Below are 23,332 nucleotides of genomic sequence, written 5' to 3' on the forward strand. Positions count from 1 at the left end.
AGTGTGATGTCTAACATTGAGTGTGAGAACCTAAATAAATATATTAATGTGTGGCATTTATGGGTCCATGAAGGGATTTGCATCCAACATTGTAGCAACTTTATAAAACACTGTATTCAGGGTCTTGCAGTGATGATTTTAAGCCCAAGTTAGTGTAGCAAGGGTTTCCTTGACCAAAAGCACTATTTTGTATGCAGAATATCGCAGAAAAAAAGATCTGTGGTTAACACATGCTTATATATACTTACACATATTGTTCGGCTGGATCATTTCCACATATTAACAACACTGTGATTTCTTAAGCGTTAAAAACATTAGGCTTTAGACTAGGAACTACATCACGGTGGCATGGCTGCGCATCACCACTGCTTAGCAAAATGTGGCTAACCACAAACATGTTCAAAGACCAATGACTTCAGAAGAAGGAACTGGAAGTTTTGATATTCATATATTATTTTGAACTAATTTCAAGGTTTTAGGACTCATTCCGGCAATAGTCTATTGTAAGAGCCAATTAGGCACATTATTTGATGGTAATGAATTATGGTTTTGTGAGCCAGTTGAATATTCTTTAATTTAACTTAAATGAGCTGAGTAGCTATGAATTATTATTATACTGTTTTTGTAACGTGTTATCTTGTTTACGGACAGCTCTAGTTTATTTTTTGTTATTATTTATAGAAAGCAATCGTAGGGGCGTGCTCAGGTATAAATGACGCTGCCAGCATGACACAGCAGGAAGTCTAGAGAGGAAGTTGGAAAAAGTTTTTGACCGCACACATCCGTATGACTGAGGGATTTTGTTTGTTTAAATACCGTGCAAATGTTGCACGTCGGCAGTGGGCCGCCAGCTGATCCATTGAACCTCTCAATAAAGCACCTGAATGGAACAAGCAAGGCATCTGATTTCTTGAACATACATACGTGAGTCAATACTCAAATTTGCCTCTTAGACCAAGTGACCTTTGAACATTCATTTTTTTGGAAAATTGGCAACTATACCTATAGTGATATCAATTTTAACTAGGTGTTCCCATATGATATCTAGTCAAATTTAAATATCACGTCAGTATTGATACAGAAATGCCTTTAAAGCAACTTGTATTGTTCTTTCATGCAGGGGAAAGCCATGCATCATGCTCTGCAGGAAAGAATAACTCAGGATGACACCAACCTCCTTTTCTAATGTTCTCTCAGGAGCTTTGCTCTCTTCTTCTTCCTCCTCATCCTCCTCTTCATCATCATCATCATCATCATCATCATCATCATCTCCTAGATTGTCGCCTCCTGCATCGACTTCATCTTCATCCTCCTCCTCCTCTTCTTCCTCGTCCTCAGCCTCTTCGGTTGCTTTTGAGAGAGTAACAAGAGGACAGTAAGAATACAGAAATACGACTGTAGAACAGGGCAGTAAAAGAACGACGCTGTGTGACGTCCTGTGTGTGAAGTCCTGTGTGTGACAAGGATGTCCTGTGTGTGACGTCCTGTGTGTGAAGTCCTGTGTGTGACAAGGATGTCCTGTGTGTGACGTCCTGTGTGTGAAGTCCTGTGTGTGACGTCCTGTGTGTGACGTCCTGTGTGACGAGGATGTCCTGTGTGTGACGTCCTGTGTGTGAAGTCCTGTGTTTGACGTCCTGTGTGACGAGGACGTCCTGTGTGTGACGAGGATGTCCTGTGTGTGACGTCCTGTGTTTGAAGTCCTGTGTGTGACGTCCTGTGTGTGACGAGGATGTCCTGTGTGTGACGTCCTGTGTGTGACGAGGATGTCCTGTGTGTGACGTCCTGTGTGTGACGAGGATGTCCTGTGTGTGACGTCCTGTGTGTGACGAGGATGTCCTGTGTGTGAAGTCCTGTGTGTGACGTCCTGTGTGTGACGAGGATGTCCTGTGTGTGACGTCCTGTGTGTGACGAGGATGTCCTGTGTGTGACGTCCTGTGTGTGACGAGGATGTCCTGTGTGTGACGTCCTGTGTGTGACGAGGATGTCCTGTGTGTGACGTCCTGTGTGTGAAGTCCTGTGTTTGACGTCCTGTGTGACGAGGACGTCCTGTGTGTGACGAGGATGTCCTGTGTGTGACGTCCTGTGTTTGACGTCCTGTGTGTGAAGTCCTGTGTGTGAAGTCCTTTGTGTGAAGTCCTGTGTGTGACATCCTGTGTGTGAAGTCCTGTGTGTGAAGTCCTGTGTGTGACGAGGATGTCCTGTGTGTGACGTCCTGTGTGTGAAGTCCTGTGTGTGACGAGGATGTCCTGTGTGTGACGTCCTGTGTGTGACGAGGATGTCCTGTGTTTGAAGTCCTGTGTGTGACGTCCTGTGTGACGAGGACGTCCTGTGTGTGAAGAGGATGTCCTGTGTGTGACATCCTGTGTGTGAAGTCCTGTGTGTGAAGTCCTGTGTGTGACGTCCTGTGTGACGAGGACGTCCTGTGTGTGACGAGGATGTCCTGTGTGTGACGTCCTGTGTGTGAAGTCCTGTGTGTGACGTCCTGTGTGACGAGGATGTCCTGTGTGTGACGTCCTGTGTGTGAAGTCCTGTGTGTGACGTCCTGTGTGTGACGTCCTGTGTGTGACGAGGACGTCCTGTGTGTGACGAGGATGTCCTGTGTTTGAAGTCCTGTGTGTGACGTCCTGTGTGACGAGGACGTCCTGTGTGTGAAGAGGATGTCCTGTGTGTGACATCCTGTGTGTGAAGTCCTGTGTGTGAAGTCCTGTGTGTGACGTCCTGTGTGACGAGGACGTCCTGTGTGTGACGAGGATGTCCTGTGTGTGACGTCCTGTGTGTGAAGTCCTGTGTGTGACGTCCTGTGTGACGAGGATGTCCTGTGTGTGACGTCCTGTGTGTGAAGTCCTGTGTGTGACGTCCTGTGTGTGACGTCCTGTGTGTGACGAGGACGTCCTGTGTGTGACGAGGATGTCCTGTGTGTGACGTCCTGTGTGTGAAGTCCTGTGTGTGACGTCCTCTGTGTGACGAGGATGTCCTGTGTGTGAAGAGGATGTCCTGTGTGTGACATCCTGTGTGTGACGTCCTGTGTGTGAAGTCCTGTGTGTGAAGTCCTGTGTGTGAAGGCCTGTGTGTGAAGTCCTGTGTGTGAAGTCCTGTGTGTGACGAGGATGTCCTGTGTGTGACGAGGATGTCCTGTGTTTGACGCGTGTGACGTCCTGCGTGTGACGTCCTGCGTGTGACGAGGATGTCCTGTGTGTGAAGTCCTGTGTGTGACGTCCTGTGTGACGAGGACGTCATGTGTGTGAAGAGGATGTCCTGTGTGTGACGTCCTGTGTGTGACATCCTGTGTGTGAAGTCCTGTGTGTGAAGTCCTGTGTGTGACGAGGATGTCCTGTGTGTGACGTCCTGTGTGTGACGTCCTGTGTGTGACGAGGATGTCCTGTGTGTGACGAGGATGTCCTGTGTGTGAAGTCCTGTGTGACGAGGAAGTCCTGTGTGTGAAGAGGATGTCCTGTGTGTGACATCCTGTGTTTGACATCCTGTGTGTGAAGTCCTGTGTGACGAGGAAGTCCTGTGTGTGAAGAGGATGTCCTGTGTGTGACGTCCTGTGTGTGACATCCTGTGTGTGAAGTCCTGTGTGAAGAGGATGTCCTGTGTGTGAAGAGGATGTCCTGTGTGTGACATCCTGTGTGTGACATCCTGTGTGTGAAGTCCTATGTGACGAGGATGTCCTGTGTGACGAGCATGTCCTGTGTGACGAGCATGTCCTGTGTGACGAGCATGTCCTGTGTGACGAGCATGTCCTGTGTGACGTCCTGTGTGTGACGTCCTGTGTGTGACGTCCTGTGTGTGACGTCCTGTGTGTGACGTCCTGTGTGTGACGTCCTGTGTGTGACGTCCTGTGTGTGACGTCTTGTGTGTGACGTCTTGTGTGTGACCCTCTGACCTGCAGCTGCTGCTCCTTCTGTTCCCTCGGTTGCTTTGTCTTCATCGGCTGCTGTATCCTCCTCTTCGTCCTCCTCCTCCTCTATATCGGCTCGGGGAGGATCCACCTTCTTGTACACGTATTCGTCGTCTGATTTCTGTGACGCGAACAGGAGATGGTATCACAGTCGGGGTTAAGGTAAGTCTAATTATATAGCACATTTCAGACAGAAAAGGTAATCCAACATGATTTCCTAAGCATGAACAAACAGGAACAAAATTATTAACAAAACAAGAAAATAAAAGATAGAAGGTAGGTTACAATGGTTTAGCTAAGGTAGGTAAACCATTGTAAAATACAGTTGTTGCTGCAAGAATGCTAACAAAATATTGTTAAAGATTGGCCCCATTATGCTTTTTGGGTTTTGCCTTTCCTTTAGTGTGTTCTATAGGTTGTTGTGCATGTCAATGGTCTGCAAAGGATAAAATCCCTGTGTTCCCTCCAGAGGGAGTGTCTCTTAAAGCATGTAAACATGTCACAGTAGAGGCGTAAAGTACAAATATGATACCTTAAAATGATCTTAAATGTGTCCTCTTTAAATATTCTCTGGAAAAGCATTGGTAAATAAAAAGGCTTTTGCTCTTGATTTTTTTTTAAACTCAGGGTTGGGGCAGACGTCAGGTCTTCTGGAAGTTATTAAGGATCTGCAGAGCTCAAATCTGCTTCTACGTGTTTTGTTCTGACCAAGGGAACGAATAGTCCAAGAGCTCCGTTTAGCTTGTAACAAAGCAGCATGTCAGACATGTATTCCCAAACCATTGGGCGCATTGTATCTGAACAATAGAATGTTGAAGTTATTTCTTTGAGATGATGGAAGCCAGAGCAGAGCTCTGAGAAAGGGGGTGATGTGTTGTCCTATTTTTGTTGAAGACGGGTCTCGGGCGGCAGCGTTCTGTTGGATGGTGTGTTTGTGTGCAGGATCAGAAACATGCCCTTCATACATGTTCAGCACCAGGTTCCTCACTGTACCTTTGGCCAGCAGAAGAGCACAGCCAGTCCTATCGGCAGGCCGACCGTGAGGATGTAGATCACCCAGAGCCACGGCCGCTCCTCTGCTGCGATCGTCAGTTGAGCGAAGATCCCCGGCTGGAGAGATTGAAGGGAAAAGGAGGACAAGAGATCAGAGAGAAAGTAATGAGCCTATGACGCAAACTGACAGGCCTGTGCTAAAGTATATGCACAGAGAAGGGCTGCACAATTAAAGACATTTTTATCTTAACCTTGATTTTTGGTTCCTACAATTAAATGAACATGAGCAGCGAGAAAAACATTATTTTTGCTGTGTTAACGTATATCAACACCCAATTTGTTAATGATTAGTTTTGTTTACAAGAGCACAACATACTCCAACTCTAGCATTTTACTCTCGAAGTACATCAGATTGGCTCATTAGTTTCTTCATCCTCCTCCTCCTCCTCCTTCTGCTGTGCGCTTGGATCTTTTGTGCAACAACCCTGTCAAAATCCCTCAACCAATAGGAGGCCAGGTGAAGTGTCGTCTCCTTGCGGGCGAGTTCGCTTTACTTATTAGAGCGCCCCGTAAGGGCGGTTACTCTTTGGTTTATAAATTCCCGCCCTCCACGGCTTTATTACATATACTTCACTTGTTTCATTTACAACTTTTGGGGGGAAAAAGCACAGTTAATATATATATATATATATATATATATAAATAAATAAATAAATAAATAAATAAATAAATAAATATACACACACACAGTGGGGAAAAAAAAGTATTTAGTCAGCTCCCAATTGTGCGAGTTCTCCCACTTAAAAAGATGAGAGGCCTGTAATTTTCATCCTAGGTATACCTCAACTATGTAGCCTACTAAATACTTTTGCCCCACTGTGTGTGTGTGTGTGTGTGTGTGTGTGTATATATATAAAAAATCTAAGATCAGGAATTTAAGGAAGAACGATTTTTTTTTTAAAGACCCTCAATATTAATAAACTGACAACTGACTAAGCACCTAAGTTAGTAGAGCCTATCAGAGAGGAGGAAATTAAGGAAACCATTACTAAACCTAAAAAAACTAATCACAGGGAGTAGATGGGTTGCAGGTGAATATTATAGAGCCTTCATAAATGATCTTTCCCCTATATTATGTAGAGTATATAATTATGTATTAAATACAGGAGACCCCCCAACATCGTGGTCAGAAGCTATTATCACAGTCCTACATAAAGAGGGAAAGGACCCCCTACAGTGCACTAGTTATCGCCCCATAAGTCTTTTATGCGTTGATTACAAAATACTAACGTCAATCTTAGCAACCAGAGTACAACATAATTTAATAATAATGGGTTTAATTTATACCATATTCATTTCAAGAAGTTGATAAAAGCAGCCCAGCCCAGTCAAGGGACAAATGATGTAAGGAGAGCTTTAAACCTTCAGTCAATAGCGGCAAAAGATAAACAACCTTCAATGCTTCTCAGCCTAGATGCTGAGAAAGCATTTGATAGAGTTGACTGGCTATTTCTTGAACAAACATTATTGGAAATGGTTTTTGGAGAAAAATGTACTACATGGATTAGTTTGCTTTTTAAGGATCCTAAATCAATAATAAGAGTAAACGGGCATTGTTGAGATTTTTTTTAAGTAGAGAGTGGGGTGAGGCAGGGCGACTCAATGTCACCTCTTCTTTTCACACTCAGTATTGATCCCTTAGTGTAGGCTATACGCCAAAATAAACAGATTCAAGGAATAGCGGACGAGGGAGATACATAACATTTCTTTATTTTCAGATGATATTTTACTCTTTATAAAACACCCCCTAACTTCTATTCCAGCACTTATGCAGTGCTTGTCTAAATATGGGGCAATTTCGGGATACAAAATTAATCCAATTAAATCAAGAGGCAATGATGATAACAGGGAGTTGGCCTACACAATTACGCAAGGAAGTTTTCTTACCACTGGTCCAAGCAGGGGTTTAGATATCTAGGGATTATCCTTACTCACCACCCTATGCATTTATTTGAGGCTAACTATAATACATTAATAAAGCAAATAAAGAATGACATGATACGTTGGGAAATTCTCCCCCTCTCGCTATTCGGAAGGGTAGAGACTGTAAGAATGAACCTACTTCCTCGATTGCTCTTCCTATTTCAATCCCTCCCCGTGGGAATTCCAGCCTCCATTTTCAAGATGTTAAATAGACTTATCTCTAAGTTTATTTGGCAGAATAAGAGACACAGAGTAAGACTCAAAAGTCTTTTTCTACCAAAAGATAAGGGAGGCTTAGGCCTGCCAAATTAAAAATATTATTATTGGGCTGCTCAGTTAACGGCAACAGTGGCCCGGATTAGAAAGGACGAGGAAACAGGATGGGCACAGATTGAGAAGAGTGCAACTAAGGGTGTGTCGTTATCAGTTTTGCCTTATATTGAGATAAAATCCGTCAATAAAGTTAAGATTGAGAACGAATGGATAAAGCATACCCTAAAGTTGTGGACGGCAGTTAAAAAAATATTTCAGGAGCCCAGAATCAATATCACTTCGAGATTTGAAATCAAATATGAAGTGCTTTATAAATTAAACCCATTATTATTATTATTATATCAAGAGCCATGCCAATTTTAGGCAATATAGAGTTTCCTCCATCTGTAAGGGATGGAGGATTTAAAAGATGGGCCGATAAAGGTCTTATCACAATTAACCAAATGTTTGATGGAACAGATGTCAAATCCTTCTCCCAACTTCAAGAACAATATGGGCTCCCGTCAAATGATTTGTATAGGTACTTCCAGATAAGACACTATATTACAAGCCACAAGGAAAGAGAAGCAGTCCGAAAAAATCCAAACATTATAGAAGAATATTTTATTAATATTGCAGAAAAATGCGAGGCTATATAATGCTGCGTTCACACCGGACGCGATGCGACGTTTGGGGGCGGTGCGATTACATGTAAAGTCAATGCAGAGACATGATCAGATGCAAATTCGCTCCGACGGCGCGAATCACACGATTGATGTGATTGAAGGGGGCCTCGTCAAACGCGAGAGTTCAATTTTTTAAACTCGAGCGTAAATTCACGTGACGCGTTCTTGCGGAAGCCAATCAGAGGTGAGGATCTCAGCCTGCCGTCACTGACGTTCAACCAGAAAACATCAGCCATTAGCTGTTAGCAGTTAGCACACAGAGATCACATCTCCTCATATCTGTTCAGAAACTGTACAGAAGTTAAACAAGTACAAACCACAGACTGTCTGTGTCATGGCGAATACAGTCGCTGGTTTATTTATGTCTTTAGGCCGTTGTTATGAGTGTGGAGTGAGCATATACAACGTTACCTTAGCCTGGTCGACCCAATCTCCATTCAGAAAACAAGCATTTAAAAAGGTTTTTCGCCTGCCGTCTTGTCTACAGACTTCTCAAGCTTTAATTCATGGTTTTTACTAATCGGTATCAGTATGTTGTTACGTCGGCATCATTTAGAAACGTGTATTACAATTTAATCACGGTAAAATATGTTCATTTTGTTGTAGTTGTAGCTCCCGAGCCAGCGCGTCTTGTTTGAATGATGCGAGTAAACACAGCTGGCAGCCGTGGTGAAACTCGAGCGACTAGAGCGATGTGATAGGAGCGTTATGAGCGAAGCGAATATTCGCATCAGGTCCGGTGTGAACGCAGCATTATGGCAGACGACTCCCAAAATACCTGGAATGTTAGAGATAAATGGGAATTAGAACTAAACATTATAATCGAGGATGCTGTCTGTTATTATGTTAATAGTCAGTTATGGAAAGAGTTTGATTGGAAGCTGAAAATTTGATTTTTTCATTTCTAATTATATAGAAGGACCATCGGTTGCATTATGTTGGAGGAAATGCGGAAAAATAGGGGATCATACACACATCTTTTGGGATTGCCCAGTAATTGAAGGATTTTGGAAATCTGTTAAAGAGGAGATTAAAAACATCCTGGAAATGACTGTTCCTCTGGAGCTTCTGTTGTTCTTGCTCGGAGCTATACCTACAGACACTTACCATTCAGACCAGAGGTACATACAGGACTGTCTCAGAAAATTAGAATATTGTGATAAAGTTCTTTATTTTCTGTAATGCAATTAAAAAAACAAAAATGTCATACATTCTGGATTCATTACAAATCAACTGAAATATTGCAAGCCTTTTATTATTTTAATATTGCTGATTATGGCATACAGCTTAAGAAAACTCAAATATCCTATCTCTAAATATTAGAATATCATGAAAAAGTATACTAGTAGGGTGTTCAACGAATCACTTGAATCGTCTAATTAACTCGAAACACCTGCAAGGGTTTCCTGAGCCTTGAAAAACACTCAGCTTGGTTCAGTAAACTAAATCACAAGTATGGGGAAGACTGCTGATCTGACTGCTGTCCAGAGGACCGTCATTGACACCCTCCATCAGGAGGGTAAGACACAAAAAGAAATTTCTCAAAGAGCAAGCTGTTCACAGAGTGCAGTTTCAAAGCACATCCACAAAAAGTCTGTTGGAAGGGGGAAATGTGGCAGGAAACGCTGCACAACCAAGAGAGATGACCGCAGCCTTAACAGCATTGTGAAGAAGAGTCGCTTCCAGAATTTGGGGGAGCTTCAAAGACAGTGGACTGAAGCTGGAGTCCAGGTATCAAAAGTCACTGTTCACAGACGTGTCCGGGAAATGGGCTACAATAGCCGTATTCCCATGGTCAAGCCACTTCTGAACTCAAGACAACGGAAGAGGCGTCTGACTTGGGCTAAGGAAAAGAAGCACTGGACAGTTGCACAGTGGTCCAAAGTCCTCTTTTCAGACGAAAGCAAGTTTTGTATTTCATTTGGAAGTCAAGGCGCCAGAGTCTGGAGAAAGGCTGGAGAGGAGCAAAATCCAAGTTGCTTGAAATCCAGTGTGAAGTTCCCACAGTCAGCGATGGTTTGGGGAGCCATGTCAGCTGCTGGTGTTGGTCCACTGTGTTTCATCAAGCCCAGAGTAAATGCAGCTGTGTACCAAGAGATTTTAGAGCACTCAGTGTTTCCCACACAATGTTAATACTTGGGCGGGCCGCCCAGGTATATTAAGGCCCGCCCAAGTATATTTCGGACCTTTAAAAAAAAAAATGTATCCGTCCGCGAGCGACGCCATCTGCGAGTGATTAACTAATGGACAATGAGCCCTCGCTCTACGTCTCCTGTGCCTGTTCGCTCTGCGGTTGATTAACTAGGGGACAATAATCCCCCCCTGTTGGCTCTGCGATCGATTAACTAGTGTATGATCCCTCGCTCGACACCTCCTGTTCGTGCTGCCATCGCGTGGAGGGAAACGAAAAACGGAGAAGACGACGTTAATTTAGAAGACGCGGACACTAAGGTAAAGTAACTATTTTCTCCTTATTGTGTTGCTGTTTTCTGACTTTGGTAGGAGATTCGAATTATTTGAAGTTAGTGGCAACTAAGAGTGTATTTAACGTAACCAGGCCAACTTTGCTGCGTGCAAGTTACGTGTGCTAAATTAAATATAAAAAAGATTATAATTTGTTTTCTCTTCGGGCTATGCCAGTTAGAAGGACACAGATTAACTTTAGCTAAGGTTAGACTGTTAATTTCCCCTGCATTACTCCTCAGATATGAGTATTCAAAAATATTTTAAGAGAATACGGCGTGAGGATGAGGAGGAGAGACCACAGGTAACTTAGCCAATGTTAGCATTTTGCTTGCAATGGCAATAATAAATGCATACGTCTCAATAATGATATATGTCGGTTCATTTGACCTGAAATTATACAATTGCAGTCAACAGTGAGTTGCAATGCAGAGACCAAACTAGATTCAAGCTTGTTTTCAATTCTAGCCGGTGGTCAGTGAAGATGCTGGCACAACTAGTCAGAGTACTGAGGGAGAGGCAGCAGGTCCCAGTGTGGTAGAAGCAGCAGCAGGTCCCAGTGTAGAAGCAGGTGCAGGTCCCAGTGTGATACAAGCAGCAGCAGGTCCCAGTGTGGTACAAGCAGGTGCAGGTGAACAAGCAGCACAGTTCCAAGCATCACAGACACAGACACAGACATAGTATAATAGCAAGGAGAACTCTACCATTTAAATGCAGTAATACCAATGCATTATTTTCAGATTCCAAGCATCGCCACTCAGGATGGAACCCTGATTGGCTCAAAATGCCACAGTTCAAGAATTGGCTCTACCTCACCCAGCATGGTATGAATGGCATTTGCAAGTTCATATTTGTAATAAAACTTATTTTTTGTAAGAATTAACACGTTTTTCTTTTTAAAAAGGAATGTTATGCCGAATCTGCAGGCAACACAAGCCTCCAATAAAGAAAGGCCCCTTAAAATGGGCTTTCATAGAAGTTGGGATTCTTGTTTTCCGCAAGGATTATATCGAGCGCCACATCTCCTCAGAGCCTCATCAATATAGTGTAAAGCATCAGGTCTCACTTGCATCAGGTATATCATTTTTTTATGTAAAGCTAATTTCTGCAACCTATCAACCATGTTTGGCTCATATAATGAATTATGTCTTTGCCCTTGGTCTAGGCTACTCAGTGATGCAGGCTTTTGAGCCCACAGTTATTATGGAGCATGAGGCCGTCATAGGTGGATTCAAATGCCTTTACTGGCTAGTAAAGAATGAGATGGCTCACCACACCAACTACCCTAAGCTCTTAAGTTTAGCTCAGCTTTTGGGTTGTGATTACTTTGAAAATCTGAAGGTAAACCTAGTACAAAATGATGCTTGTGAAACTAAGAACTTTGACCAGCTAAATGTTAAATGATGTCTTTTTCTCAGGTGGATCAAAGAAACAATTATCAATCACACAGAATAGTGGATGAAATGCTGGAGATCCTTGCAGAGATAGTAGAGTCGCCTATTTTGGAAGAGATAAGGTCATCTCAAGCAATCAGCCTAGAGGTTGATGAAACCACAGATGTATCTGTAAACCGCCAGCTGGATTTACATGTTAGGTGGGGTATTTTTTAAAGGTATGATGTGCATTTAAATAAAGATGTAGGCCTAGTTAAACTTAATATTTATTAATATGTGTGAAAACCTATACATTTTTATTTTAGACACCTGGATAAAGAGGGTTATGTTTTCAACCACTTCCTTGACCTGGTAACTCTGGAAGATGGGAAAGCTGACAGCGTTGTTGCTGCCATCAAGAGTGTACTACAGAAGAAGGATCTCCCGGTAGACAGGCTCTACGGACTCGGGACAGACGGTGCAGCAGTGATGACGGGTATGGAGTTTATGGTTAAATCTAATGGATTGTGTGAAATGTGTATTTTCAGCTGTTATTAAAGGAAACAAAATGACGCCCTCAACACTGCATTTAATTCTTAAACTTAGGCCGTCTGAATGGAGTGGCAAAGCAGCTCACAGACAGTTTTCCAAAGCTGGTTTCTGTAGCGTGTGCTGCTCACAGACTAGCACTGGCATGCAAAGATGCCTCAAATGCTGTCAGGTATATGGCAAACTTCAGGAACCACCTGCAGGGACTGCACCTATTCTTCCGAAATAGTGCAAATAGGTCAGCCACACTGAGTGCTGCCGCTACCACTCTTGGTCTGAACGACTTGAAAGTCAAGGTGTGTTTTCACCTATTTTCATAATACTATTGTGGTGTCATATTATTTACATATATTTTACTTACCAGTGTTTCTACTTGTTGTTAGGAGGTGAAAGATACAAGGTGGCTATCGCAGCACCTAGCTGTTCAAAACCTCCAGAGGAACCTTCCAGCTGTGCTGGCTGCTCTGGCAGAAGAAGCAACCACAAGGAAGTGCCCAGTGGCCAAAGGTCTATAATGTCTGTGCCACATACCGCTTTGTGGCTGCCCTCTACCTTCAGGCAGATGTGCTGCCCCACATTGCAATGCTGTCTAAGGTGTTTCAGAGAGCTGATGTGAACTTTCTCCACATAAAGGAGTAGGTAGATTACAAAGAAATGCATTTGATGCTCCCAGTTATTTGCATTATCCATCCTATTATATTGTTGTCTTTTTCCACATTTAGGTGCCAGTCACACTTGTTACTCTGAGGAGAATTCTGGAGGCAGGCGAGACCCCACTCCCCGGAACGTTCCTTGCTCGCCTACACCAAGACTTGGACAACCCAGGTGGACTTGGGGCGTTTAGCATTGCCGGAGAGGAGGAGAGGATCAGGAGGGGAGCGCCCCCGGGAAGATATGTGGGCCAGATTTGTCAGAGATGTAAATACATCCCTTCTTACTTTTACATTCCAATATTTATTTTCCTTGAACTGAAAAATGTATAATATCATTCCAGGTCCTCAAACCTTACATCTGCAGCCTGGAGAGCAACATTGAGAGCAGGTTCCAGCATATTGAAGTGCTGGGGGCCTTCAGTGTCCTGGGTCCAAAGGCAGTTACCTCCAATGATGTAACCAACATTTCAATGTTGCAGACCCTTGCCAACAAATTCATCCCAGGGCAGGATGCCACAGTTATCCAAGAGTGGACCTCCTACAAGCAGCATGTTCTTGAAGGAACATTTAAGGTTGGTAAATACCTAAATTAATATGAACTTGACGGTTAGAATTGCTTGTTTTGACATCTGTAAATGTTTCAATTATACTGTATACTCATTTGCCCTGCCTTGGCTAATCTCTGAAGGACAAGACACAAGCTGAGATCATGCAGCTCCTGGCCAGTGAGAAGGACGAATGGGCAGAAATATACCCAAACCTCAGCCTTCTCTCTTCAGCGGGGTTGGTCATCCCTGTCTCCAGTGTAAACTGCGAGAGGGATTTTTCTACGATGAACAGGGTACGTGTCTTGCATGTCATTCTGTATAGTTCATTTAAAACAAACTGTCTGTTTTACAGATGAAAACTGACATGAGAAACCGACTGAAAGGGGAGCACCTGGCTGCATGTATGCGGATAGCAGTCAGTGGACCAGCGGGATGGGATGAGGCGTTCTCATACACACAGGCGTTGGAGCTGTTCTTCAACAAACCTAGACGGATTAAGTGCTCTGACAAACAGTGCCATCTTTGTACAAAATGAATATTGCCATACAGTAATGTAAAGTTAATGAATAAACCTGTTGTTAAAACTTGTTGTTTGTCACATGTGTTGCACGTCACAAAGCCCGCCCCGCGGTCCGCTCACACCGCTCGCAGCCCCCCCCCCTGGCACCTTCCCCCCCAAGTATATTTCAGATCTGTGGGAAACACTGGCACTACATGCTTCCGTCTGCTGAAAAGCTCTATGGAGATGAGGAATTCATTTTCCAGCATGATCTGGCACCTGCCCACAGTGCCAAAACCACCAGTAACTGGTGTACTGACCATGGCATTACTGTCCTCGATTGGCCTGCAAATTCCCCTGACCTGAACCCCATAGAGAATATGTGGGGTATTGTGAAGAAGAAGCTGAAAGACACCAGACCCAACAATGCTAATGAGCTAAAGGCCGCTATTGAAGCATCCTGGGCATCCATAACACCTCAGCAATGCCACAGGCTGATTGCCTCCATGCCACGCCGCATTGATGCAGTAATCCGTGCAAAAGGATTCCCAACCAAGTACTGAGTGCATTAATGGACATTTTCAAATGTTTGATTGTGTTTTGCTGTTATAAATCTTTTTTTTTTACTTGGTCTGAGGAACTATTCTAATTTTTTGAGATAGGATTTTTGAGTTTTCTTAAGCTGTATGCCATAATCAGCAATATTAAAATAATAAAAGGCTTGCAATATTTCAGTTGATTTGTAATGAATCCAGAATGTATGACTTTTTTTTTTTTTTTTTTTTTTTTTTTTTTTTTAAAATTGCATTACAGAAAATAAAGAACTTTATCACAATATTCTAATTTTCTGAGACAGTCCTGTATTACGGATACTGTTATTAATTGCCAAAGGATTATAACTGTGAACTGGAAAAAAGCAAAACCTCAGACAATCATTCAGTGGATCCACAGAATTAAACAAATCTACACGATGCAAAAATAAACGGCGAGCCTGCAGAATAAAATAACTATGGAAAATGTCCCTGTGAAACTGATCCTGCTGTACCAAAGATGTCAGTCCCTGTGTAAAATGCTTTCATTAGTATTTATTTGATTTGACTTTATTTGGGAAATAAAAATAAATAGTTTGTATTTATTTATGTTATTTACTTAAATTATTTCAATTTGTGCTGGATTTGCATTATTTAATTTATTACTATACTTTATCATGTAACCATCTGTCATTTGAATGAAAATGACCTATGTCAGGATGTGTCTTGTCTTGTTTTGTTAAAATGAAAATAAACAGTTAAATTGTACATTTCCCTATTCCTAAAAAATGAAATAAGAAAAAAATAAACACATTTTGTTGTCAGTTGCCTAGCAACAGTGTTCACGTAACGTACAACACTTGAAAGCCAATTATTATCATAGATGTGCCCAGGGGCGGACTGGGACTAAAATTCAGCCCTGTGGTGCCGTTTTGTGATCCTCCAGATTCTACAGATGGCCAGTCTGCCCCTGGATGTGCCGCAAATATGACTACCAAATGAATTTGAAGGAAGTAACGTTAACGTTAATAGTACCATTAAAATAAAAAACGTACTTGGGGTCCTTGACTTTGCTCCATGTTGGACAGCGATCCTCCAGACGTTTTTTCTGCTCCAGCATACGGCCTCCTGTCGGTGTGCTACGGCTACTATTAACGTAGCTATTATAGTAAGGTGCTGGTATATATATATATTAGGGCTGTCAAACGATTACAAATTTTAAATCAGATTAATCACAGCTTAAAAATGAATTAATCATGATTAATCACCATTCGAACTATGTCCAAAATATGCCATTTCTTTATGTATATTGTTGTGGGAATGGAAAGATAAATGAAAGAAGGCGGATATATATCCATTTAACATACAGTAGTACGTATGTTTATTATAACATTGTTCTGTGTGTCAAAATGAAAGACAGCCCACACACCTATCAATCATCAAACCGTGGGGTCTTATTTCATTACGTGTTGATTTCTATCAACACGTAATGGTGCATCGATGTATAGAGATGTACTACAGCAAAAGTATTCTCCGTCGGGACTCCCTGCAACAACACCACGCCGTTATCGTGATTCTGATTGGCCAGAAGACATTATCAAAGATGTTCTATTGGGAAGACGATCACTGCGTGACAAAAGTTTTCAAAACCGTTTCTAGTCTTCCGTATTTCCAGACAAGTGGCTACTGAAATCAATCTTACTAACTGCTGTCTGTGCAATTTACTCCGCGCGAGTTGGCGGACTTTATTTTTGCTTACTTTAACATCATTTTTCAAGGTGGGGCTAAGCTATTTCTTTGTATGACTGTAGCCCAGCCATACTCTGGCGCCGCCACTGGTGGGATGTGTGGGTCGGGCCATTCTGCGCATGCGTTAAATGCGTTAAATATTTTAACGCAATTAATTCAAAAAATGTATTACCGCCGTTAACGCGATAATTTTGACAGCATTAATATATATATATAAAAAAGTATATGTAATAAAGATGTGGAGGGCGGGATTTTATAAACCAAAGAGTAACCGTCCTTACGGGACACTCTAATAAATAAAGCGAGCGCACCGGCAAGGACACCTGGCCTCCTATTGGTTGAGGGATTTTGACAGGATTGTTGCATAAAAAATCCAAGCGCACAACAGAAATCTGAGAGCAGACATTTGACGAGCGCACAGAAAACAGCCTGAGTGCGAGGAGAAGGTTTTAAGCTGGACCAAGGGAAATCTGTGCAAGCAGCAATATATCTGAGTGCAAGCGTACAGTTTGAGTAGAAGCAGAGCAAATCTAAGCGCAAGCAGGCACTATTTGAGTGCGAGGACAGGGTTTGAGGGAAAGAAATACAAAATCTGAACGTGAAATCAATAAATTATGCTCTCAAATTTAAAGACCACGCTCTTGAATAAAGATAGGGAATAACCCCCCATAAAAGGGACAATGTAAACGTTTGATGAGATGTTCCTGTTACACTGACCTCGTTGGCGCTGGCCACCAGCTTCTTCAGCCCCCAGCTGTCCGAGGCCCAGCGGTCGGCCACCTCCTTGTGAGAGGTGATGATGAAGTTGTCGAAGTAGATATCTGAGGTCATGGACCAAAGCTCCAGGCCCACGGCTTTGAAAGGCGCCATCCTGAACGGCTGCAGGTCCTCGAAATAGTCCGGGTTATCGATCTTACGCGGCTTCCAGACTCCCTTGAGAGAAGACAAAGGAGGCAGAGGAAACAGTTTCAGCTGCAGTTGAACTTGCAGCATCTCCAACAGGAAGGGTTTATAGGTGTGGCATCACAGAGCAGGGGTGGGAGATTTGATGAGTACAAAGCCAGGGTTTTTATAGGCCCATTTTATTTAGCTAATTAAGATCTGACAGCAGGGAGACGGCTGAAGAGACAGCATATTTTACATCTAAATGTGTGAATTAAAAGGGTTATTTCAAACAAACTAGAGTATGTGTGGTGTTCAAGTAGTGAAAACCAAGACTCTTTTTAAGAGTTTGTTTTTGTTTCTCATGTTTTACCATAACTTTACAAAGCAGTTAAGGCTTAGTCCTAGTTTTTTGAAAGGGAACAACTTCAATTTAATTTAGAATAGGGCTTCAAAACGAATGGAAGTCAAAATCGCGATATTCAAATCGGAGAAAGCTAAATATCAAATCATTGAAAATATCTGAAAACATATTTTGGACTGCAAAAAAACGATGCAGTCCTTGGTTCAACCTAGATTTAGCTGAACTGCTTCACCTCAAGAACTCCACCTGGCGCAGGACTCGTCACTCAAAGTCCCACGACGATTGGCTATCATTCAGGAAAATTCGAAATAAGTCTATACAGGCCATCCGCAAAGCAAAGGTTGATTACTTCCATAATCAATTTAACCTCTGTGGATCCAATCCAAGGACATTCTGGAAAACAGTGAAAGGGATGGGGAATAAACCCCATCCTCTCATCTGCCTAACGGCCCGTCCACACGGCGGTGTGCGTTGAAGCTTCAATGCTTCTTCCCATTCACTTTTGAAGGTGCCGAGCTGCATTGTGGTACCGTTGCTTCGCTTTGCTCGCTTCAAAAGTTGAGAGAAGTTACACTTTTGAAGCTTTGACGGAAGCGTCAGCCAATCAAATCATATGCCAGAACCAGAGTTGGGTGTAACGCGTTACAAAGTAACGTGTTACTGTAATAATATGACTTTTGTTGGTAACAGAGTAGTGTAACGCCCTACTTTTATAATTCAGTAATCACACTCCAGTTACTAACATTGCCCCGACATGCATTACTTCGTTACTTACTAAAATCAGTCATAATCACACTGACAGACAAGAGGGGTTTCCGCCGCAGGTTTTATATATGTACGTAATCTGCGCGACTTGCGCGTCCACATCTCCACGTGCAGTGCTGCATAAACATGGCAAAGTCAGCGATAACCTTCGAGGGGTGGAGGTATGCCCATTATTTTTGAGTTCGTCCGAATAATAGACAGGAATGTGACGGTGAGGTGCAAACTGTGTCCAGGCCAGAAGCTGTTATCCACTGCTGTAAACACCACGTCAAACCTCAACAAACACCTGCAAAGAACACATGCTAAGGTGAAGCTAACGCACACGCTATTTGTTGTTTGTTTATATCACTTAGTCTGTTCTTTTTCTCTGTCTTCCGGTTGTTGCCTATTTTGAATGACGAATACACACTACCGCCGGCTGCTAGTAAGGAGAGTTATTGCCACTCACGCATGCGCAGTTCGTGCGTGCTCGGCGAGTAAAGTAACGAGTAAAGTAACGAGTAAAGTAACGAGTAAAGTAACGAGTTACTTTATGTAGAAAGTAACGAAGTAGTGTAATATATTACTTTTTTTTAGTAACGACCCCATCTCTGGCCAGTACAAGCTCTAGCCAATCAAATCGCGTGATTGTGTGTCCGGGAGGGGAGATTCATGTGATTGGTTGTTGGTCGAGTTTCAGACACGCCCGCCGGCAAGCTTCAACGCACGCTGCCGTGTGGACGCTGCGTATCTCCATCGTCAATGAGGATACAGTAGTCACCGGTAATAAGCACATAGCAGAGCACTTTAACCAGCACTTTGTTAAATGTGGGAACCTATTTGTCTCTATAGCGCCTCCTAAGCCCCCCCCCCCAACACTCTGCCACCCAGCCCCTCTAGCACAGCCCCATGTCACAGCTTCTGCCTGCAGAAAGTTAGTGAGAACGATGTGCTGGAGGTCCTAAGTAAACTTGACCCCAACACACCTGCAGGTCTTGATGGGCTAGACTCCTTCTTTTTTTTTTAAAGTCTCAGCCCCATTTATTGCAGAACCTATCTCCCACCTATGTAATCTGTCCATACAGACAGCAGTGCTACTTTCTGCCTGGAAGGCAGCCTCAGTGCGACCTTTGTTTTTTGTTTTGGGAAACCAAGCTGACCCCAACTGCTATCGTCTAATATCCATTCTACCCTGTATCGCGAAAGTGTTGGAAAAGTTAGTTTGCAAACAGCTAACATGGTTTCTGAAGGCTTACAACATACTATCTGACATGCAGTCTGGGTTCCACGCAGGTCATGGGTGTGAGACGGTGACTCTTAAAGTCCTAAATGGTATCATCAATGCCCTTGACTCCAGACAATACTGTGCTGCCATTTTCATCAATCTTGCCAAAGCCTTTGACACCGTAGATCACCAACTGCTTCTGGGAAAGCTTAGATGCATTGGTGTCACTAACTAATCGATAGCCTGGTTTGAAAGCTAACTGTCCATGCGCACCCAGTGTGTAAAATCTGACAATCTGATGACACAGCCCCTATTCATCTCTAAGGGAGTACCACAAGGCTCTATCCTAGCACCCATCCTATTCTCAATATATATAAATGGCATGGAGAAATGGGCTACTCCTCTATCCACCTATATGCCGATGATACGATTCTGTACGCTGTTGGCCCTTCCCCAGATACTGTCCTGAAAACTCTTCAGGATAGTTTTCAGAGAATCCAGTCACATCTCCCTGCCCTTGGCCTGGTCCTGAACACCACTAAAACCAAGATCATGTGGCTTGGCCGCATTGGTGCCTCCCAAACTGGTACTATTGTGGCCGCCGATGGCCGGAACCTTGAAATGGTTAAATCTTATAAAAATACCTAGGATTTTGGATTGACAGTATTCTGTCATTCTCAGAACATCTCTCCAAAATTCAGACCAAGGTTAAAGCTGGACTCAGCTTTCTATATAGGAATTGCTCCTCATTCACTTCATCTGCTAAACTCTCTCTGATCCAGATGATTGTCCTTCCTCTGTTCGACCGCGGTGATACCATGTACCGCTCTGCGTGTAAAGGCATACAAAAAAGCTTGAAGATGGAGACCTTTATCTCCCCCCGCTCCTTCAGGGACACAATTACAAACACCATGGTACTAGTGTTACTTTTGTCAGCTATTTTTTTAATTTAGTTTTAGTCTTAGTCCTGTGTTAAATTTCCTTTTTAGTTTTAGTCATATTTAGTCACCTTCATTCTGTTTTTATTTAGTCAAGATTTAGTCGACTAAAAGTCTGAGCATTTTAGTCTTATTATAGTCAAAGAAAACTAATTATTTTAGTCTACTTTTTGTCAATGAAAACTGTTGAGCCTTTTTTAGTCATCAGATTATAAATAGAACATTTCAGTCAAACTAGTCTAGCCAAAACCAATAATTTGTAATTTTAGTCTTATTTCACAATAAGATTATATATTGTCCTTATTTGATGAAAAACACAGGTTGAGTGATTAAGAATTGCAGCTTTGCAGGGAGTATCTGGTCAGGTTTGTGGTGTTTTTACCAGCTGTGTTATGGCCACATTGCTTCCCTTCTGATAAAACAATGCATTCGCTTTTTTCCTCCGCCTCATTGTAGCGAAAATGGGCCCAAATATCGCATTGTTTCTTTCTCCCAAGCAGTGGTGGCTTTAGACTTTTTCGTTGTCAGTCATTTTGACGGACAGGATCGAAACATTTCCGCCATAATCCATTATTACCCGTCGAGTGCACAATTTATCACTCACTCGCGCTAACATGGGGGTATTCGGTTAACGCGAGTGCGACCCCTGCTCCCAAGCCCTGTTGTTGCCATTTTATTTTCTGTTAAATAAGGTTAGTTAGACCATGAGTTAGACCCTGAGTTAGACCCGAGTCTTCCTGACAGTTCATATTGTGCCGCTGCCCGGTGTAATTCAAATGTACCGCCGCGCGCAGCACAGACACACAGCTGCTGCCCAGCCGAAGCACCGGAAATGGAACTGCTGGGAGAAAAACTGACAACCAGAGATGTAACGTTATCTTTGATAATATTTCGTCTCCTCATTTCTTGTCAACGAAAGTAAAGAGAGATTTTGGCATAGTTTGTATTTAGTAAACTACATTTTCGTCTCGTATCTTTTCGTCAACGATATTGCATGATGATTTCGTTACAGTTATTGTTTACTGCCGTCGGTGCCGTCTCGTCATCGTCTCATTTTCGTCATGGAAAAGAAAGTCGTTGACGAATATATTTCGTCATAATTTTAGTCAACGAAATTAACACTCCCTGGTACACACATGCAGCTGCTTCGCCTGATGCCTACTACCAATGTATTGACCTCTCCTATAGTATGCATTGCCATGAAGGAATGAATGGATGAATGGTCTATATTATTTTAATTTTCAAATCCACGTTTATTTTGAAATAAGCCGTTCCGACTTCCGACTGATTTCGATAGAGCGGGTCACATATATTAGTTTTTTCAATGATGATGTTAAGCTATATTGCAATATCAGTCAAATTATAGCAATTTTGAAAAAAGATTTTAGTTGTATTTTGACTGTTGATATTTTGTGAGTGGATATATATATTTTTTAATAGACTATAATTAAGACTAAAAAGCCAATAAAGCTTGTGGGAGGTAGCGATAAAACAAGATCCAAACAGCTGATGGCCCTGCTTTAGTTCTAGGTTGCGGTCGAATAGTCCGTTTTGCTTAGGAGGTCAAGGAATAGACGATAGGGATACAGGGGTAGACATTAAGGGTACAATTGTATTATCACTGGCCCCACCATTGTAACCACTGGCTTGGAGCATTCATCCAAAAAAAAAAATCGACTAATAATGAAGACATTTATGCAAAAACCACATTACTACAACACTTGAATCATCAGTTCTTCATCATTTTCTTCAATTGTTCATATTTGGTTTATTAAAATAATGATATTGTGGTCATGGTTAAAACATTTCTGCTATTATGAGTATTATTATTTGAATAATGCGCTTTCTGCCTTCCTGTCATTAGAAGTTAGAAATGTAATGGCTATGTAATAGATTAGATTAGAACCTTCATTATCCTAAACTGCTGGGAAATTTCGCCTATACCTTTATATTCTCTACTCTTCACTTACTTGTCAGCATAGGTCTGCATTGATGTACAGAGCCGACAGAAGACCTTGTTTATATTGGCATCATATTGAGAGGTGCAGTGACGCGTCCTAAAACCAGGAAGTAAGCTGCTGGTTCCCGCTCACGGGAGCCTGCTCGCGCTGCTGCGCAGCAAACAGCTGTTTACTTTTCACCCAACAACCACAACCGACTCACGAAACGCTATGTTGTAAAATTGCAAGTCAAAATACCAATACCACAGGACCATTTTTTTTTTTTAAAGCAATATTTTTAGTGGCCCGAACGGGCAAGTGGAAAGTACGTTATGCTGGCACGGGGTGTCTAAATAGTGCTTCCGAGCCAGCGGGCCATTTATAATGTCGAGCCCTGGGATAGACGATAGGAGCTGATTTTTGGACTGTTCTACTGCAACCCTAGTTACCTGATAGTTGGGATTGTCCACCAGAGGGGCCTTCCACTTTCCTTTGTACTGAGGGTTGTTGATCGTGGGGCGCTTCCACTCCCCGCATCCGGGGGCCGTCTCGCAGGCCGGGTTGGGAATCTGAGGGGCTTCCCACTGCCCGTCCATCTCCTCGTCCCTGCACACAGAGAGGAGAGCTCCATCATTCCCTCACTGGAACATCATTGAAGAACTTGTTATGGGTGTGTTTGGTGAATCAGTTCACTTACCAGTCTTCTGGTTTTTCTGCGATAGGGTCGGGGACAAACTCTGGTTCGTCCTCCAGCCAGCCCTCTGGCATCAAGGCTTCAGGGTCCTCTATCTTAGCAGGAGCTTCTTCATCCCTGAGACACACACACAGCCATGTTTGTTACTCATGACTAGGTAATAATAATAACTTCGATTTGTAAAGCACCTTTCATTGCTAACAGCGATCCTAAGATGCTACAGGAGGCATAATAAAAACTAACAAAAGAAACCAAAAATTTAATCAAACGCTTTTTTAAAAAGAAAGGTTTTTAGGCCTTTCTTGAAGGCATCAGTGGTCTGAATGTTAGGGTCCCTGAAGCCCTAACATTCAACCCTCTGAACCC

The 23,332-nt window shown here is 42.7% G+C and overlaps 2 protein-coding genes across 7 annotated transcripts in view; one reads left to right on the forward strand and one right to left on the reverse strand.

The window, feature by feature from the left end:
- Window positions 1-23,332, reverse strand: part of clgn (calmegin) — a 34,124-nt gene that overhangs the window by 2,236 nt on the left and 8,556 nt on the right. The window contains exons 9-14 of the mRNA XM_079692519.1: window positions 22,970-23,083; window positions 22,722-22,878; window positions 16,897-17,112; window positions 4,895-5,011; window positions 3,887-4,022; window positions 1,175-1,350 (exon numbers count right to left, since the gene is read on the reverse strand). Coding sequence (XP_079548645.1) covers window positions 1,175-1,350; window positions 3,887-4,022; window positions 4,895-5,011; window positions 16,897-17,112; window positions 22,722-22,878; window positions 22,970-23,083 — 916 coding nt within the window. The remainder of the gene's footprint in view (window positions 1-1,174; window positions 1,351-3,886; window positions 4,023-4,894; window positions 5,012-16,896; window positions 17,113-22,721; window positions 22,879-22,969; window positions 23,084-23,332) is intronic.
- LOC307046236 (zinc finger protein 862-like) lies at window positions 5,691-14,095 on the forward strand. Of its 6 annotated transcripts, none has more exons than XM_079692529.1 (12): window positions 5,691-10,266; window positions 10,747-10,909; window positions 11,019-11,102; window positions 11,183-11,619; window positions 11,697-11,872; window positions 11,978-12,147; window positions 12,258-12,496; window positions 12,584-12,835; window positions 12,923-13,118; window positions 13,195-13,425; window positions 13,542-13,636; window positions 13,754-14,095. In XM_079692529.1, the coding sequence occupies exons 1-8, from the start codon at window positions 10,168-10,170 to the stop codon at window positions 12,713-12,715; spliced, it is 1,500 nt and encodes a 499-aa protein (XP_079548655.1). In that variant the 5' UTR covers window positions 5,691-10,167; the 3' UTR covers window positions 12,716-12,835; window positions 12,923-13,118; window positions 13,195-13,425; window positions 13,542-13,636; window positions 13,754-14,095. The 6 variants fall into 6 exon arrangements, with proteins under 6 accessions (XP_079548655.1, XP_079548653.1, XP_079548656.1 ...); XM_079692531.1 differs by having other exon boundaries at window positions 5,692-10,266; window positions 11,183-11,353; window positions 11,444-11,619; window positions 13,542-14,092; XM_079692527.1 differs by having other exon boundaries at window positions 13,542-14,093.

The sequence above is a fragment of the Notothenia rossii genome (genome assembly GCF_949606895.1).
Source record: "Notothenia rossii genome assembly, chromosome: 1".
Taxonomy (NCBI): Eukaryota; Metazoa; Chordata; class Actinopteri; order Perciformes; family Nototheniidae; genus Notothenia; species Notothenia rossii.

Coding starts and splice junctions, on each gene's coding strand:
- LOC307046236 (XM_079692529.1), top strand. CDS start 10,168: ATGATCCCTCGCTCGACACCTCCTGTTCGTGCTGCCATCGCGTGGAGG. Junction 11,620..11,696: donor ATTACTTTGAAAATCTGAAG/GTAAACCTAGTA, acceptor TCTTTTTCTCAG/GTGGATCAAAGAAACAATTA. Junction 11,873..11,977: donor CAGCTGGATTTACATGTTAG/GTGGGGTATTTT, acceptor TTTTTATTTTAG/ACACCTGGATAAAGAGGGTT.